Here is a 19,816-nt window from a genome sequence, read left to right on the forward strand (position 1 = left end):
AAAGTTAAATGAGGTGATACAGAAAAAGCTTCATACTCATCAGATGAAAAGCAGGAATAACAGAATTACTCACAGCTTTCTAAATATGAGAAGATACGCAAGTGCATGTCAATAAGAACTTGGAACCCATTCTCAGCATATGTTATACTTTAGCAATGTTAGTTTCTATAGTCAATTAAAGCCCCAAAGATTGATTGATTAGACTTCTTCCCTTCTCTGTTTATCTCTTCTCAGGTGAACTCATTCAGACTCATAGTTTTAAATACCACATATTGGTGTTTGATTTTCAAATTTTATATCTAGCCCAAATCTCTTCTCTGCACACTAGCCCCAGATATTCAAATGCCTGTTCAGGCCTTTCACTTGGATGTTTTACAGATATCTCAACCCTCCCATGTCCTAAAAACTGAATTGCTGAGTTCCAGCCTTTGCCCCTCTTCAGTCTGTTCTCAATGCTGCAGCCAGATTCATTTTTTTAAAAAAATAAGTCAGGTCATGTCACTTCTTAGCTCAAAACTTTCCAATGGCTTTCCAGTCTCACTCTTAAGTAAAGGGCTAAAGTTCTTACAGTGGCCTACAAGGCCTTATACCATCCACCCTCACGTTGTATTTCTAATCACATCTCTAATTTTCCAAATTTCCCTCCTCCCTCAGCTGTTTTTTCACTCCAGTTGTGCTGTCCTTCTGTTATTTTGAAACTGTTATTTTGTTATGCTGGGCACTCTCCTGCCTTAAGTCCTTTGCACTTACTATTTTCTCTGCCTGGAATGCTCTAAAATACCCTCACTGTGTATCTTGCCTCCTTCATTTCAGTTCTTAATCAAAGATCATCTTCTCATTGAGGCCTATCCTGGATACTCTTAAAATTGTATAGTCACCCCACCCAATACTCCCTGTCATCAAATTTTCCTTCTCTGTTTTTCTCCATAGCACTTATTATCATATAACATATAATTTATTGTGTCTTTCTTCCCTTACTTGAATATGAGATCCATGAGGGCAGAGATTTTTATCTCTTTTGTGTTGTTCTCTTCCCAGCACTTAGAACTGTGTTTGACACATGAGAGGTGCTCAACAAATAAACACTGGGGAAGGGTGTCCAGAGACGTTCTTATTATACTACTTGACATCCCTGTGAAGGAAATAGACCTCTGGTAAACTCCATGTATGTGAAAAGTTAGAAGAAGTTTTATGACATTTCAAAAAAAGGTACCTTCCTATCCAAAGTGCTTGTTTTGCTGAAGATACTTAAAGTCTTACTAAGGTTGTGGCCAATTCTCCCTTCCTAATGATCCTAATATTAAGTTTTATTTAGGAACGCCTTCCAGCCTTTTCAACTGGGTTCCTCCTGTGAAGTGCAGAACATAGAAAAGGATGGTTCATAACTAGTTCCTATCTAGATGTATAGGAGAGAAGTTTATTCATATATTCAATGGATGCTTCAAGACAGTAGGGCTTAATTCTAGTGGAACCTATGTTGAAAAGGGCTGTATTAGTCCTTGAAATTATTTTATAAAAAAATGACTTCTAAAAACTTTCTGTAAGTGAAAAACCCTTGTAAAAAAAATGAATAGAAGCGACTTTTCTGGAAAGTCAAATGATTCTCGGTGATATATTTCTGAAAAAGCTGTCTTTGCAGTGAGTTAATTGGTTAAGGATAAGGAAAGAGGACTAAAGTCCCTTAGTTCATAGTAACTGGTTTTTCTAAAGCTTGAAGTATTTTCAGATTTTTTCCAAATAACAAAGTTTTGTTGCTCTGTATTTTGGCTGCTAACCTGGCTTTTCAAATATTTCCAAAGTTATTCATCAGTGAAATCTGCAGCACGTTGACACACAGGTCATTACTATTATTCAGTTACCAAGTGACTAGACTGGGCCCAGGAGGAACTGCCTGATTTAAAATAGTGTAATAGGACCAATTTGACCAGGAGTCTCTTCTTCTCTTGGCAGTAACCCACAATATCACAGCTGCTGGGGGGAAAGGCTTCATCAGCCTGAGCCATAGAACATATATATGCATGTTCCATGGGGTCAGTTGTGGATGAGTGATTCACCAAATTATGTTTTGGTCCTAAGATATCATGAAACAGAACATCTCATGATAAAGTTATTTTGTACTTTGTATTACTTTTCCATCTAGAAACTGAACCCTTCTTTTGTGATTATCTCATTTATTCATAAGATTCTTCTGAAGGGAATTAGGGGAAAGGGAGAGCATGGGAGAGAGAGGATGTGTTATACCTCCTATTTTGTGGTTGGATAAATTGAAAATGGGTCACTTAACCAATTAGAAGTGAAATAAAAGCTTAGGTCTCAGACCTATACTTCACTAGGTTATTATCTTATCAGTTGTTCATTTTTTAATTAAATTATGACCCTGGGCTTCAGAGTGTGCTGACAATTACAAATGCTTTAGAAGCTGTTTAAGGATATGTGTACATGTGTGTTGAATTTCTCTAAATTTTCCTAGGAAGAATTTTGAATGCTATCTCAACTATTTTCATGAATATGCTATTAAATATACTGACAGAAATGAGTTATAAATTCAAAAAATAAATGTTGTGCTAGTTCAGGAATAATCTTTCCGCTGTGTTTGCAAAAATAACCCTCTCTAAGTCCAGGTTTGTCGGCCATTTTGCTTGCATTCACATATTAGCACAGTCTAGACAACAAAGATCTGTATGAAGGGCTCTTTGAAAACAAATCCATTTTGGTTCAAAGAAAAACAGTGGTTGAACTATAACCGGTTGACAACTGTTAAGAAAATACCATTTTTTTTTCTTTTAGAAAAGGAAATGGTATAATAATTTTTTTCTTTGAGTTGGAAAAATTTTGAGTACTTCTCTGAAAGAAGAATTTTGGAGGTTTTGTTGCTGTTTGGTTGACTTTTCCCACCTGGCTCATCCTTAAAAGCCAAAGAAGCATAGGAGAGGAGAGCTATTCTAGATAGAGTAGGACTGCACTCTCAACCTTTATTATCCCTGCCAGCCAACCACCTGCTGCTTGGGTAAAACTGATAGATGATGGAGGTAGAAAAAAAGAAACTGCTGAATAATATTGTATGTATGTCATTCCTTTCCCATTCAAAATCCTAAAGCTAAGTAAGGACCCTGAAAGATTTTATATTTGTAGGCAATGGCACCCCACTCCAGTACTTTTGCCTAGAAAATCCCATGGACGGAGGAGCCTGGTAGGCTGCAGTCCATGGGGTCGCTAGAGTCCGACGCAACTGAGCGAATTCACTTTCACTTTTCACTTTCACGCATTGGAGAAGGAAATGGCAACCCACTCCAGTGTTCTTGCCTGGAGAATCCCAGGGACGGGAAGCCTGGTGGGCTGCCGTCTATGGGGTCGCACAGAGTCGGACACAACTGAAGCGACTTGGCAGCAGCAGCAGCAGTGAATAAAAGCATAAAGAAGCCACCTGCCAGTGCAGGAGACACAAGATATGCAAGTTTGATCTCTGGGTCAGGAAGATCCCTGGAGTAGGAAATGGCAACCCACTCAGTATTCTTGCCTGGAAAATTCCATGGACAGAGGAGCCTGGCAGGCAACAGTCCATGGGATTTCAAAGAGTCAGACACAACTGATCATGCATGCACTAGAAAACTAGTGCTTTAAAAATATGTACAAAACCTAGTGATAATATCAAGTATCATTGACTGCATGCTGAATTACTTTATGCCAAGTATTGCAGTAGGCACTTTACTTACATTATTTTATTTAATCTTCTCAACAACTTGACTCTGACAAATCATGTCTGCCTTTTATATAGTCTTTTTCGTAGCACATATTGCAACCACATGGAAAGAAGAATTCTAAATAAATAATTCCGTAATTAGTTATTTCATGTCTGACTCACCTACTAGACTGAAAACCCTGTGAAAGCAAAGACAATCCATATCCATCTTGTATCTCCAGCACGTAGACTGTGGAGACACAGTAGATGCACAATAAAAATTGATTGAGTGCGTGACTGAAAACATGAATGAATTAGCCACCAGATCCTGTTTTCACCTCCGCTTTATATACCCAGAACCAGAGCAAAGTTTCTCTGACTCCAGAACAAATAAAGAGCATAAAAATCATCATGGCTCTGGAAAAGGATTTGACATTTCAGGGTATTATGAATGTGAACACTTTCTTTCAAAAGCAACTTTTCTATACACTTGGATCAGGATTAGGATGGCTATATTTATCTTTCTTCTCTCAGAGGGCAGAAGCTTGGTTCCCTTAAGCTTCTAACTCATAAGCCGTTTCTGAGTATTGATTGGTGAAACAGATGACTGCCCAGGGAACTGTCTCTGGGCTCTGTTGCCAAAGGTACTTTGAGCTCTTACTCCCTAGGAGGGAGAACCATAAACTTTTTGTACAGATTAGCTCCTTTCAAGAACAAAAATCCCTTTGGGGATTTACTAATTCTCTCACCTCCCCTGGTGCCCATGTTCATTCTTGTTGCTTTGTGTTAGGACTTTGCTCTAGGGCAGTTTTCCAGCTCCAAGAGAGATACTTGGGTCCCTGCTGCCCAAACATTCTGTAGCACCATGCTTGATTAACTGGGCAAGGTCAGACTTGCCTTTTCCAGCCCTCCCAGAGATAGACCCTTTGCTAAGAAATCCTAGAAATGCCATAATCTCTGGATATAAGCAGATCAGGCAACCCTAGGAGCTCTGAACTTTTGCAGCTTTCTTCCCATAAAAGTGAAAGTACTTCTTATCTCACTGAGAAATGTGTAATGCTTTATATTATATAGACAGTGCTTTATGTCCCCCCACCCCAAAACCTTGAGGACTACTTAGAAAGAAACAATCCTCAGGAACTTAAATGTAAATCAAAGAAAGAAATTACTTCAAATCATCCAGCCAATGATTAGTAACTACAGAATTCTATGAAGACTAAAAAGACCTCAAACGTGGGAAGAGCAACAGCTGCCTGTTAGCCACAGTCAGAAGTCTTAGACCTTCCACCCTCTAGTGTATATTGCTAAATCGCTTAGTCATTAGAGCATTTAATTACACTGAAGGAGGATTTATCTGCTTCTTTGGGAATCGCAGATGCCTAATGCTGGACCCACTAAGGCCAGCAAGAAGGGAGAGCATACTGAATATTTCATTGTCAATGTCTAATTGGGTCTACAGGCACAGTTCAGCCTCATCAGAGCCAGTCTTGAAAAAGAAGGCCCTGTTTTGTCAGCCAAGCACTTTTTGTGTGGTTCTTAATTATTTTCTCATGGGTTCCTTGTTTTCTAGGTCTTATCTGTTCAGCTACTGTACTAAAACACAAATTACATCAGTGTTTAGGCAGCAAACAGAGAAGGGTAGCTAGGATCCCATAAACCTATAGGTTAATCACCATCATCCTGAATTAAGACTTTGAAGCTATTGCTACCATGGAATAGCCTCTTTCTTCATTTTCAAGAACCTGTGCATGTTCTGAAGATAAAGTTAGCCGCAGTTTAAGTTAATGCTACCCAGGGGGAATATCTTTGGCAACCTCTCTCAGCTTCCTTTTCTGACCTGTGGATAGCACTTTCCACAGGTGATGACTGTGGATAGGTGATGACTGAGACAGTTCCTCAGTGCCACTTAAGTGCTTCCTAAACGTGTACATTTACAAGGTGCTGATTGCCAAAGAGCCTCAGTTCACTCCATGGTTTGGGGTTAGGGAGGAAGCCATTTTTTCCCCTGAAGGTATTTTATTCTGTCTTTCCAGCGGCTTCATATACAGATAGCTCTGATGATGAGACCTCTCCTAGAGACAAACAGCAAAAGAACTCTAAGGGGAACAGTGACTTCTGTGTCAAGAACATCAAACAGGCAGAGTTTGGACGAAGAGAAATTGAAATTGCTGAGCAAGGTAATGAAAGCAACCGCCTTTTTCTTCTTGAGTTGCCTATGTCTTTTTGTCTATGTTAATTCCCTTTTACATCCTGGGGTCTAGTAGTTTGTGAAATGTCAGTGTGATTTTGAAGGAAACTTATAACAAAAGAGATACGAGTTCAGAAAACACCGTAGAGAGGGAGTAAACTCTAGTGGGTCTAGAAGGAACCCCCGTACAAAGAAGAGGGGAGAGACACTAGATGAGGGGACTGAGATACATGAATCAAACACTGGAGTATTTACCTCTGAAAATCCCTTATAACAGAAAAATCAGCATCTTGATCCTTTGAGAGACCCAAAACTAGTATAACAGAGAACCTGATCGGGAAGGGTCTTATCTTAAGAGAATTATTCTTTGCCTCTCATCCCCCTTCTCTAATATTGCTGTGTATGTATTGGGTCTTTTCAGAAATGCCAGCACTGATGGCTTTGCGGAAGAGAGCTCAAGGAGAGAAACCTTTGGCCGGCGCCAAGATTGTGGGTTGCACACACATCACTGCCCAGACTGCTGTGAGTCCTTTTCCTTTCTCCAAGTAACAGTAGTTAATAATAGCCACCAGCTATTGAGGGCTTGCACCGTGCCAAGCATTAGGTTAAAAGCTTAACGAGTGTTAGTTCATTAACCCTCATAATGGCCTTCTAAAAACACATATTCCTGTTTCCATTTTATAAATGAGGAAGCTGAGGCTCAGGGAGTTGAAGTTTACTAGCTGTATAACATTTGTCCAATGTTATACAGCTAGTAAACCACAGAATCAAGATTTAAACTTCAACATATCTGATTCCCATACTTTTTCTTTCTCCATTGTTCTCTACTGCTTGCCCCTGCCTTCCCTTTCAGTGTCATTTCTAGACGGCATCTCTGTGTAGGCTCCTTTCAGCTGCAAATAAGAGAAAACCTGATTCAACCTGGATTATGCATAAAGGAACTCATTACATTACATAGCTAGAAGTCCAGAGGCAAGGTGGGCTTCAGGAGAAGGCTCTCAGGGCTCCAGTTTCACCTGTCTGTGATTCTTCTGGAGCTGCCTTCTCTCTGTGCTCACTTTATCCTCAGGCTGATAACAAGATGGTGACAGCTCTATAAGCCATCCCAGATGGACATGAAGAGGAAGAAGGACCGTTTCTTCCTCTCTCCCAAGAGCAAGGAAACCTCTCCCAGAGGTCCTCCAGAACACTCTGTCATGTCATTGAGCAGAACTGGATCACATGCTCATGCCCCACCAGTCCTGGAAGGGAACTGGGGTTACCATGATGGGTTTAGATCCATAATTTTTACCTTTATCAGATTAAATGAACCCCTTTTCATTAAAAAATAGCTTGCAGTGCCCCTGTATTTTTTGAAATGAAATTCAGACATAACATAGCTAAGTACATGTAATAGTAAAAAATAAATGTAAAACCTTACTGAAATATGAAAGAAGAATATTTCAGTAAGGTTTTACATTTATTTTTTACTATTAAAAGGAAAGTAACTTATAATAAAATAACATATTTCAGTATGTAAGTGCTTGGGTACAAGTATAGTCAGATAATTGTACTTATAGCATTGTTTGAATGAGTGATATAAATGTATAGAATGAGTGATATAAATGTATATAATAGAAAGGTGTTACTGGTTCCAGAGTATCAGAGCAATATTGCCAGATTATATAATTTTATGAAATTATAAACAACTTTTTGTATAATTTCTGAATAACAACAACAATATAAAGTATGTGTTTTCTCTTGATTTATACATTTGTTGCATTCTTGGGAAAACTCTTGCATTCTTTTTTTTTTTTTTTCCTTGCATTCTTATATTAAAACTACAGCCATATTTGTGTTGATATGTAAAGTGGAATAAAGTTCTAAATTCAGATCAGTATAAATAAGTTTCTCACTCATGCGAACTTTTCATTGGCATATTTGAAAGTCATACCAGATATGGCATGGGTTTTGTTGTTGTTGTTTTCTTTTTTTTTTTTTTTTTTGCTCTAGGAGACTGTCCTATACTTTCTTTTCTTTTTTAAAAAATATTTATTTATTTATTTGATTGCAAGGTGTCTTAGTTATGGCATGTGGGATCTTTAGTTGTAGCCTGTGGAATCTAGTTCCTTGACCAGGGATCGAACCCTGGCCGCCTGCATCAGGAGCATGGAGTCTTAGACACTGGAACACCAGGGAACTCCCTGTTCTACACTTTCAAAATGTCAAGATCCTTGGCCATACCCACTAAATGCCAGTAACACGCCCCTACCAATTATTGTGGCAACCAAAAATGCCCCCATAGTCTACCAAAGTTGCTTTGTTGAGAACCACTGACTTAGAGTCATCATCAAAGCTGTAATAATACATATTAAGTTGCCTACCCTAATGAGACCTCTACAGGAAATTAGTGTATTGAGAAGTTGTCTGGAATCTTTTATAGGATTTATAAGATCCAGATCACTTGTATGGCTAGATTAACTTCTGAAAGATTGTCTCCTAAGTGCAACACTTACATATTCACATTGCTTATTAAGAACAGCAGAGATTCCTCAAGACACAGACAGCTGCTGTTAGCATCTTCCCTATGAGACTTTTCTGGGTTACATGTTCTCTGAGGAAGAGTACCTTGGCGACCCAAAATTAGTATAATAAATTGAAAAGCTACTCTTTTTGGAACTGTAGACTGATAAATGAAGGCAGAAACCATCTTGGAACCTTTTTTGGGCTTCCCCGGTCAGGGACATGAGACTTCAGTGTGGTGACTTAAAATAGTAAGTGCTTCTGTCCTGTCTCATGTTGCTAAATTACAACTAGTTTCTTTTTTACCCCCTGGCTCACTGAATATTACCACTCTTCAAGGTTATTTTTTTTTTCCTGAAAGGAGTAATGAAAATTAGTTTACCAATTTTATTATTTTCTTGTTCCCTCACCACATTTTTCTTTATCCTTTAAAAAACAATTACAAAGGAATTTTGCTTTGTTTTATTTCTAATCTCTTTATTTTTTCTGATTACTAAGGTAGTTCATGTTCATTTTACAATATTCAAGCATTGTATGTGTGTTAAGTCGCTTCTGTCATGTCCAACTCTTCATGACCCTATGGACTGTTGCCCACCAGGCTCCTCGTCCATGGGGATTCTCCAGGTGAGAATACTGGAGAGGGTTGCCATGCCTTTCTCCAGGGGATCTTCCCCACCCTGAATTGCAGGTGGATTCTTTACCGCTGAGCCACTGGGGAAGCCCATTCAAGCATTACCACAGTCTATAATGTAGAAAGACAGTCTCTTATAATCCTGTGCTCCAGAAATAACTATCATAGTTAACAGTTTCCTGTCCATGGTTCATTAAGACTTGGATCTACTTATATTTTTTAGGTGTGTTTCCATAGTTCTTTCCAATCATATTTCTTAGCTACTCTTTCTAAACAGTAATGATTTAAAATCAAGTTGAACCAGCTTTTACCCTCTGTCCCCCTCTCACTTCCACCTGCCTGTACTTCTGCTTGAGCCCTGATAGCCAGCAAGCAGTCTTGACTCATAGTTCTTTAAATAGTTCTTGTATTCTTGGCCCCAGTCACTTTTCTAGATTATTTTTATTGCTTTGTAGGTATGTTTCAGTATGATTCTTTTGTTTGACACACTCAGAAATCCTAGTTATAGGAATTCAGAAATTCTTTAAGGTGAAAAGCAAAACAGGAGAGAAAAAAATGGGATCAGATATTGAAAGGTAAGGAAATTAAGACAGTAGAGTAGTTCTGCTGTTAACTTACTATATGACCTTAGATAAATTATGTGAGGATGTTCGCCTACATTAGTGGAGCTGTTGCAAGTGTTCTTTTTTAAGTAGAGCATATTTCTAATTAGAGTTTTAATTTAGTATATAAATATTAGAAAATACAAATTTTTTAAAATGAAAATTATCAATACCCAAAGTTAACTACCATCAGGAAATTTTAAAACTTTTTCACCAAACCTTTGTCCTTGTTGAAATAACTCTTAGTCAAAATAGTGGGGTGGTACACTACCTTCTTAAAAAGAAGCCTGTCTGCCTGTCTCCATCTTACAGATTGAAGTGAAGGTAAGTCAGGATTAAATCAGTGGATTAAATTTATTATAATGATTTTTTAAATTGGAAATAAACATACTTATAGAAAAGTTGCAAATATAGTACCAGATAACTTTTTATTTTCTGAACCATTTGAGAGTAAGTTGCCAACCTGATGGTGCTTCCACAAAGACTTTAGTGTGTATTTTCTATAAACAAGGATATTCTCCTATACAACGAATACAACCATTCAAAATTAGGAAATTAACACTGATTCATAATTGCTGTCTAATCCTTAGGTCCCATTTGAGCTTCACTAATTGTCCAAATACTTTTTATAACCAAAGGATCTCATCCCTAGTTATATGTCTCATTTAATTGTCATCTCTCTTTAGTCTTCTTCAGTGCTGGCAGTTGATCAGTCTTTGACTTTCATGACCTTGACACTTTGAAGATTATAGACAAGTTATTCTGCAGTATGTCCTTAATTCAGACTTTTATGATGCTTCTTCATTATTAGATTCAGGTTATGTACCTTTGGTAGGAAATGGTGCTGCCTTTTTTTTTTTTTTTTCCACTTAATCCTATCAGTTGGCACTTGATCTCAATTTGTCCCATAACTGAACTTCATTTTGATCCCTTCAATGGAGGTGGTATCTGTCAGACTTTTCTATTGTAAAAGTTATTTTTCCCCCTTTGTAATAATAAGTATTTTGTGAGGTAGATATAAGAAACTGTGTGAATATCCCATTCTTCATCAAGCTTTCCATTTATTTATTCAGTTTTTTTTTTTTTTGGTATGGAGTCATTGTTTCCTATTTTATTTAATGGATTATAATCCATTACTATCATTATTTATTATGATAAAAATTATTGAAATTTTGGCCAGAAGGAACCCCTTAAATCTTGCTTCTGTGCCTTGCCTTTTGACATATCCCTTTCATTCTTTGAGCACTTCCTTGCTTCTGATACAAGAGGCTCTAGGCTCATCTTGTACGTTCCCTGTCCTATCCCTGGAATAAGCCTCTTCTCCATGGAGTGCTGGTTCCTTTTCCTTTAGTGGATCTGTACACTACTGTGCTCTTTGCTACTGGAGTGTTAATAGTATTGTTCCCGGATCCTCTTTCATTAATTTTCAAAAATAATTGCCCATTCAGTTTAATTCAGTTCAGTCGCTCAGTCGTGTCCGACTCTTTGTGACCCCATGAATCGCAGTGCTGCACGCCTCCATGTCCGTCACCAACTCCTGGAGTTCACCCAAACTCATGTGCATCGAGTTGGTGATGCCATCCAGCCATCTCATCCTCTGTCATCCCCTTTTCCTCCTGCCCCCAATCCCTCCCAGCATCGGGGTCTTTTCCAGTGAGTCAACTCTTCGCATCAGGTGGCCAAAGTACTGGAGTTTCAGCCTCAGCATCAGTCCTTCCAATGAACACCCAGGACTCATCTCCTTTAGGATGGACTGGTTGGATCTCCTTGCAGTCCAAGGGATTCACAAGAGTCCTCTCCAGAACCACAGTTCAAAAGCATCAATTCTTCGGCGCTCAGCTTTCTTCACAGTCCAACTCTCACATCCATACATGACCACTGGAAAAACCATAGCCTTGACTAGACGGACCTTTGTTGGCAAAATAATGTCTCTGCTTTTGAATATGTTATCTAGGTTGGTCATAACTTTTCTTCCAAGGAGTAAGCGTCTTTTAATTTCATGGCTGCAATCACCATCTGCAGTGATTTTGGAGCCCAAAAAAATAAAGTCTGACACTGTTCCCACTGTTTCCCCATCTATTTCCCATGAAGTAATGGGACCAGATGCCATGATCTTCGTTTTCTGAATGTTGAGCTTCAAGCCAGCTTTTTCACTCTCCTCTTTCACTTTCATTAAGAGGCTCTTTAGTTCTTCTTCACTTTCTGCCATAAGGGTGGTGTCATCTGCATATCTGAGATTATTGATATTTCTCCCGGCAATCTTGATTCCAGCTTGTGCTTCTTCCAGCCCAGGGTTTCTCATGATGTACTCTGCATATAAGTTAAATAAGCAGGGTGACAATATACAGCCTTGACGTACTCCTTTTCTTATTTGGAACCAGTCTGTTGTCTCATGTCCAGTTCTAACTGTTGCTTCCTGACCTGCATATAGGTTTCTCAAGAGGCAGGTCAGGTGGTCTGGTATTCCCATCTCTTTCAGAATTTTCCACCGTTTATTGTGATCCACACAGTCAAAGGCTTTGGCATAGTCAATAAAGCAGAAATAGATGTTTTTCTGGAACTCTCTTGCTTTTTCGATGATCCAGCGGATATTGGCAATTTGATCTCTAACTCTTCATATATATCTTTTGCCCTGTTCTCTCCTCCTCCCAGAACTCCAGTTATATGTAAATTAGACCATTGATGGTATCCCATAGATCTTAGATACTCTCTTCTGATTTTTCTCCGACTGTTTTTTTCTTTCTCTATTTCAGTTTGCGGATTTCTATCGATCTATCTTCAAGCTCACTGATTCTATCCTTAGATATGCCCAGTTTGGTATGATAAGTCTAATGAAAGAATTCTTAAATCTGATACCTTAAAAAAAATTCCAATGTTTCTATTTCACTTGTTTTTTATAGTTTCCATTTCTTTGCTGAAATTCTCTATCTGTTCATGGATGTCGATCTGTTTCTCTCGACTGCTTCAACATAAATATGATAATCATATTTAAAGTTCCTGTCTGATCAAACATTAGCTTATCTCAGAGTCTGGTTCTCTTGAATACTTTCTTTCCTGACTGTGGGTTGGGTTTTTCACTTTTTTGGTGTGTCTTGAACTTTTATATTGAATGGTAGTATGTTAGTTCCCATTATTGTCATGAACTGGTCTGGATTTCAATTCTGTTCCGTACCGAAGGCTACAGATTCCTCCAAGCCAGAGGGCTCTCAGTATTTCTGCTCCACCCTCAGGCTGTCAACTACTTCTGCACATGCTTGCCACAGGGGGGCTCTCTCTTCAAGTGCATGTCCCCCCACAGCAGAAGACTGCTTGTTTTCTGGACCTAGGCTCATAGTGAGAGCAATTGGGCTTCTTAAATTTTTCTGGTCCAATCTCAGTCTTAGGCCAGCCTCTGTGAAAATGGGACTTTCTCAGTGTTCCTGCCACTTCTGTCAAATTTTTTCTTGTATCTGTGGTAGTTCTATAATCAAATACCACTGTCCTTCAAAGTCAGATTCCCTGGAGATTACCAGTCCCTTTGCCGGATCCCCACATTGGGAAATCTGGTGTGGCACCTAAAACCTTTACAACAGTGTGAGAACTTATTGGTATTATTGTTCTCCAGTTTGTGGGTCGCCCACCTGATGGGTATGGGATTTTATTATTATTATTTTTAATATAAATTTATTTATTTTAATTGGAGGCTAATTACTTTACAGTATTGTATTGGTTTTGCCATACATCAACATGAATCTGCCATGGGTGTACACGTGTTCCCCATCCTGAACCCCACTCCCACCTCCTTCCCCAAACCATCCCTCTGGGTCATGGGATTTGATTTTAATGTGATTGTGCCCTTCCTACTGTCTCATTGTGGCTTCTCCTTTGTCCTTGGACTGGGGTATCTTTTTTTAGTGGGTTCCAGTGTTCTCCTGTGGTAGGTCTTGAGCAGAGATATTTTCCTGTCCCTCCTGGAGAGGCAGTGATTTTTACTTTGTATCAGCATACCTAGTCCTGGGCCCAAGATGGTTTTCAGCTACTCCCCAAGGAGCAGAGAGTTTTTACTTCTACCCTCCGCCAGAAGCAATGGGTCTTTGTCTTGTCCCTCATGGCAGGCATAATTCCCGCTCTTCTTGCTACAGTTTAGGACTTTTGTTTCCTCTGAGAGAAGACTGGGGAAGTGCCCAGATTTCATGCTTATTGTCGAGCACAGGCAATCAGCTCCCTGCCCCCAGTCTCCTTTGTGAGCTCTGGTTGGTAGCCCCTAGAAAAGCCCTTTCACATGAGTATGAAATCTCATTGTGGCTCAGGCCACCAGAAGTTCCAAACTGACATATTGATACTTTCCCACACTCAGTCTTTACTAATTCATTAACATTTTAGTTAATTTTTTCTTACTCTATTGTATGACAGCCACCTCTTCCTCCTGCACTCTGACAAGAATAAAACTGTGTTCCCTCTCTCCCTAAAGGGATTTGGCGCTCTCTGGAGTTCATTGGTTGCATTATGACCTCGGCTCTTTGATAGGCTCAAGAAACGTTACAGTATGGTAGATTATGCAGCTTTTTCTTGTTTTTAGAGCGGAAGCTTCTCTTTCGGCTTTCTACATCGTAAAGAGAAGCAGAATTATAAATTGGTGGTTTTTGAAAAGATGTATGGCTCTGAAATCCTTGGTTTAATTGAATCTTATAGGGAGGACCAGTAGGTTAAATGAGTAAAAGCATACAGCTCAGTGGGAGCCTTCCTCATGCCTACCCTCAACCCCTGCCCCATTCTCAAAGTGCTGAAGTTTCTGCAAAGCACATGTTGAAAATCATTGGTGTACTTTCTCATTGTCAAATATATAAACTTAATTCCTTGACCAGCTGTTTGGCCGGTGCTTGCTCATCTCCTGCTTTCTCTTTAATACAGGTGCTTATGGAAACTCTGGGAGCTTCCATAATGTACTTTCTCATTGTCAAATATATAAACTTAATTCCTTGACCAGCTGTTTGGCCCGTGCTTGCTCATCTCCTGCTTTCTCTTTAATACAGGTGCTTATGGAAACTCTGGGAGCTCTGGGAGCACAGTGCCGATGGGCTGCCTGCAACATCTATTCCACCCTCAACGAAGTGGCTGCTGCTCTAGCAGAAAGTGGTAAGACCTTTTGCACATTCTTTGTCTCTGGCTAAAGGTTTCAAAAAGTTCCATTGTTTTGATGTAAATCTGTAAGGAAAGTTGACATTTAAAGTTGTCTTGGAAGAAATATTCATTTTTTTTAAATGAAGTATAGTTGATTTACAATATTGTATTAGTTTCAGGTATACAGTAAAGTGTGTGTACACACATATGCACGCATATATATTCTTTTTTCAGTTCTTTTTTACTATAGGTTATTATGAGACGCTGAATGTGTTTTCTTATGCCATATAGTAAATCCTTGTTGTTTATCTAATATATATATATGGTAGTGTATATCTGTTAATCCCATACTCCTAATTTGTCTGTCTTGCACCTTCCCCTTTGGTAGCCATAAGTTGTGTTCTATGTTTGTGAGTCTTTCCATTTGGTAAATAAGTTCATGTATACTGTTTTTTAGATTCCACATATAAGTGATATTATTTAATATTTTAATTTACTTAGTATGATAATCTCAAGGTCCATCCATGTTGCTGCAAATGGCATTATTTCATTCTTTTTCAAGGCTCAGTAATATTCTATTATATATATACACACACACACACACACCACATCTTCTTTATCCCTTCATCTGTTGATGAACACTTAGACTGTCTCCATGTTTTGGTGGGTCCCTATTCTTGATGAGGTTTCTCTCTTTCTGAACTTCTTTTTGTTAAACATGATCAAGGTAACTGTATTGCTTTACAGCCACAAATATCTTCTTATGTCTGATATTCCATTATTAGTTAATGCTTTGCCTTGCCTTGCTAATATTAGAGCACCAGTGAACACATTCACTGTCTAAGGTCATATGGGGTTTCCCTTGTGGCTCAGCTGGTAAAGTATCTGCCTGCAATGCAGGAGACCTGGGTTTGATCCCTGGGTTGGGAAGATCCCCTGGAGAAAGGAACAGCTACCCATTCCAATATTCTGGCCTAGAAAATTCCATGGACTGTATAGTCCATGGGGTTGCAAAGACTCGGACACGACTGAGCGACTTTCACTTTCCAGGTCATATGGATTAGAAAAGAAAATGCTTCAGATATAATTTTGTGGTCCTACTGGTTTTTCAGCAGTGTGCTCTGATTTAATGTTTGGTACTTCTGCTTTAGCACTAAACAGGACTTGACCTGACAGACTAATATTTGAACACAACAGCCACTGACACTTGAAGGACAAAAGAAACAGAGAGGGCTCGCGGCCCCGACTCCACATCTGGGAGTGGAGAGGAGAGCGGAAGTGGCGTTGTCTGGCTGGAGCCGTTGGGTCAATTTGTTAGGCGAGGAGAGGGAGTGATGTCTTCCAGACTCCGTGCAGTGCCCGCTACCCCGGGACCCACACCCTTTAAGCAGCAGAGAAGCACGAGGATCATGGAAGCTAAGAATAGCAGAACCCAATCCTCCATAAAGGATAAGAGTTTCCAGTACACTATCCCTCATGATGACTCCTTAAGCGGTTCATCATCTGCTTCATGAACCAGGGAGTGATTTTCTAGCATCCTTCTGAAAATCTACCTACAGGGTGAAGATGAGAAGGATCAAGTCAGCTGCTGCTTCCCATGTAGAAGGGTCAGATGGAATATCAACCAAAGGAAAAAGGAAACCCAGGCAGGAAGAAGATGAAGACTATCAGAGAATTTCCACAGAAGAAGCATAAGCTTTATGGGAGGAAGCAGCAGCCTAAAGCTCAGCCTAATCCCAAAGCCCAGACTCACCGTATTTGGAAGGAACCACCGGCTTATGCAGCAGGCAGTTTAGAGGAACAGTGGTACTTAGAAATTGTGAATGAAGGCAGTGTCTCCTGTCCTACCTGCCAGGCAGTAGGGAGAAAGACCATAGAGGGCTTAAAGAAACACAGGGAAACTGTAAATAGGAAATGTTTACCTGTCGTCATTGTGGGAAACAGCTTCTTTCACTAGCAGAGATGAAGTATCATGTCATGGCAAATCATAATAGCTTCCCCATTTTAAGGCTGGAGATGAAATAGATGAGCCAAGTGAGAGGGAACGTCTCTGAACAGTTCTCAAGAAACTGGGAAAGCTGAGATGCATGCATGAGAGTTGCTCTAGTAGCTTCACCAGCATCATGGGATATCTGTACCATGTGAGAAAATGAGCAAAGGGGCTGCTGAGCTGGAGAAGATGACCCTGAAATGTCACCACTGTGGAAAGCTGTATAGATTGAAGACTGGACTCGTATATCACTTGTATATAAGAGCATAGTACTGTATTCTTCTTTCCAGAGTCAGGACAGCCAGAGTGCTTGAAGGACATGAGCTTGGAGTCAAAGAGTGGAGACCGAGTTCAGAGGCAGATAGCTGTGTACCACCTGCAGGAACTGGCTTCTGATGAACTGGCCAAGGAATGGCCTGAGAGAAAGGTGCTTCAGGATCTGGTACCTGATGATTGGAAGTTAAAATATACTTGTCCTGGGCTACTGACCTTCAGCCAAGAAGTACTACACAAATAGAAGTCAGAAGTATCATCGCATTCAGTGTCCTAACCAGGGTTGTGAGGCTGTCTACAGTAGTGCATCTGGTCTTAAAGCTCACCTGGGCTCTTGTACTTTGGGAACGTTTGTGGCTGGAAAATACAAGTGTCTTCTCTGTCAGAAAATGGAAATGGCAACCCACTGCAGTACTCTTGCCTGGAAAATCCCATGGACAGAGAAGCCTGGTAGACCAGTCCATGGGATCGCAAAGAGTCGGACACGACTGAGCGACTTCACTTCACTTCACTTCACTTCTCTGTCAGAAAGAATTTGTGTCAGAGAGTGGTGTCACGTATCACGTCAACTCTGTCCACTCTGAGGATTGGTTTGTTGTCAACCCAACAACAACTGAAAGCTTTGAGAAGCTGGTGAAGATAAAACAGCAACAGCAAGAAGAAGAGAAGTGGATGTGGTAGCCCAGGAGCCGATGGTTTCTAAGGTGGCGGCAGCAGCCCGGCATTGAGCTTCCTGAGACAGAGCCGAGTCTTAGAGTAGGGAAGGATCAGAGGAGGAATCATGAGGTACTGCTAGTGGCGACACCCTGTAGAGATGTACATACTGTAGACAACCAGAACAGAAGCCAGTGCCAACACAGTTCCAGAAAATCAAGTCCCCAAAGACGAGTCATAAATGAGGAAGGAAATAGGCAGTCAGTGTGAAAGCACTCCTGGGAGAGTAGATGGAAGGCTGTTGTCACAGGGACCTGTGTGGAGAGGCCTGAGTCACGGGAGCCGAGTAAAGAGAAGTTTACTATTTCAGCTGTTTGTGTAAGGCTGTGACAGTCTCAGGTCCTTGCTCCTGTGTAAATTTCACTGTTTCTTCTACTGATTCTTGTGAACCCTCCACTACCCCCACCCCCATCTTCTTCTTGGTAGATTTTCCTGATATTCTCACTGGAGCCCCCCTATTTTCTCTCCTCTTGCCCAAAGAGCTCCCCCTTAAGGTCCACTGTAGGCCCTCTTGCCCTGTACAAGACTAAGAAACTTGTTCGATTAGCCTTTCCATACTGGGCTATAGAATGTTCTTGGAAGTGCCATTGATTCCGTAGTTATTCCATCATCTATCTTATAAAATGATTCCAAACTAACTTTTTTTTTTTCACTTTTCCAGTTGAGCTTTATTCCAGAATGGTTTTACAAAGCTGATTTTAAATCCAGTACATCTCCACATATGAATAGCTCCATCCCTCAGCCACAGACCAAAGAACCTAAGCAACTGTTCAGCTTTGAGTGTGGTGTCAGCTAGGCTTTTAGTAGTGTTAGTCACTCAGTCCTGTCCGACTCTTTGCAACCCCATGGACTGTAGTCTGCCAGGCTCCTCTGTCCATGGGATTCTCCAGGCAAGAATACTGGAGTGGATTGCCATTCCCTTCTCCACAAACTAACTTTTCAAAACCATACCAACTGATGATTTTGTATTTGTGATATAACAAGCCTAGAACCTAGAATTGTTGTCACTCCTTTAATAAGGTTCCCCTGTCTGCCTGGGTGACAGAATTTATGGAGGCTGTTGTCTCATTATGGTTTTAGGATTGAAAGTGAGAAAATACTTAGAATAATAAAGCTAGACCCACTGGACACAAGTTTTCCTGGGAAATACTGTGTCCCAGGTGGCAGTTGGTAACCAGACCCACAGGCATGATGTGCAGCCTTAGGAGAAATATGTCTCACATAAAATGACTGGAAAGAAGAAAGCAGCACAAATAAATACCACCTCAGATCAACTTTCCTGCAGTTTATCTTGTTCCTACAGTTTTGAGGATTGAGGAGTAATACCCTTTTGCCTCTGATATTTGACAGAGAACCCTAATATTGCTGGTAGTGCCATGAAGATTGGTAGCCAAGTGTACATTCCTTCTCCCCTGGACTTGACCTGATTGTTAGCCCTCTTAAGTTCTCGTATCTCCCTTTAGCCAAGGTCTGTCTGTCTGCATTTTCTGAGAATGTTGTCCTCTACCCTCTTTTTTAGACATTGTGTTTTGTCCTCTTTATAACCTGACACTTTGACACCAAGTGTAGATATTTATCTGGAGTTGGAAAGAAGAGTTCTTTTTCTGAACCTCTTGCCTAGCCTATAGTATCTGTTAGGCTGTTTCTCCTTCAGGATGGCTTTTCCTGGAGCATTGATTAGAGCAGTTCTGTTGTATTTCTGAATTCTCTTCCCCTTTTCCGTAAATATTGGTCTTCTATATTATTGCCAATTTTTGTGGCTTACACCACATTAAAAGCCAGAGACCCTTTAACCCTGATGTGGACTAATACTGCCTTTTCAAAATCTACAAGGCTATTACCACTATTAACTTTTCTCTGTGCTCCTCCATATAGCCTTAAAATGTGGGCTTTTGTGAAGACCACTTTGAAACACAGGAGCGTTGAAACCTGGTTGGGATACTGCCAGAATGGGTAGTTTTGAAACAAAGGAAGGACATGGTCTATCCACTAGACATTGTCACTGGCAGTTGCTCCCTTAAAGCCCTTTCCATTCATAAGGATTGTCAGGGAGGAAAATGGAGACGCTCTGTTAATTTCTGGTGAGTAAGATTTGGGGAGTGTTTGCCAATGGCAAGAAGAATAAATGACTGTGTCA

General features: G+C 40.1%; 1 protein-coding gene and 1 pseudogene across 7 annotated transcripts in view; both read left to right on the forward strand.

Moving 5' to 3' along the window:
• Positions 1–19,816, forward strand: part of AHCYL2 (adenosylhomocysteinase like 2) — a 191,169-nt gene that overhangs the window by 144,215 nt on the left and 27,138 nt on the right. For all 7 annotated transcript variants that reach the window (XM_005205707.5, NM_001101143.1, XM_059885633.1 and 4 more), the window contains 3 exon segments: positions 5,713–5,856; positions 6,289–6,389; positions 14,615–14,717. In XM_005205707.5, the coding sequence (XP_005205764.3) occupies positions 5,713–5,856; positions 6,289–6,389; positions 14,615–14,717 (348 nt within the window).
• LOC783260 (zinc finger protein 512-like) lies at positions 14,724–17,876 on the forward strand (annotated as a pseudogene).

The sequence above is a fragment of the Bos taurus genome, chromosome 4 (genome assembly GCF_002263795.3).
Source record: "Bos taurus isolate L1 Dominette 01449 registration number 42190680 breed Hereford chromosome 4, ARS-UCD2.0, whole genome shotgun sequence".
NCBI classification, from domain to species: domain Eukaryota; kingdom Metazoa; phylum Chordata; class Mammalia; order Artiodactyla; family Bovidae; genus Bos; species Bos taurus.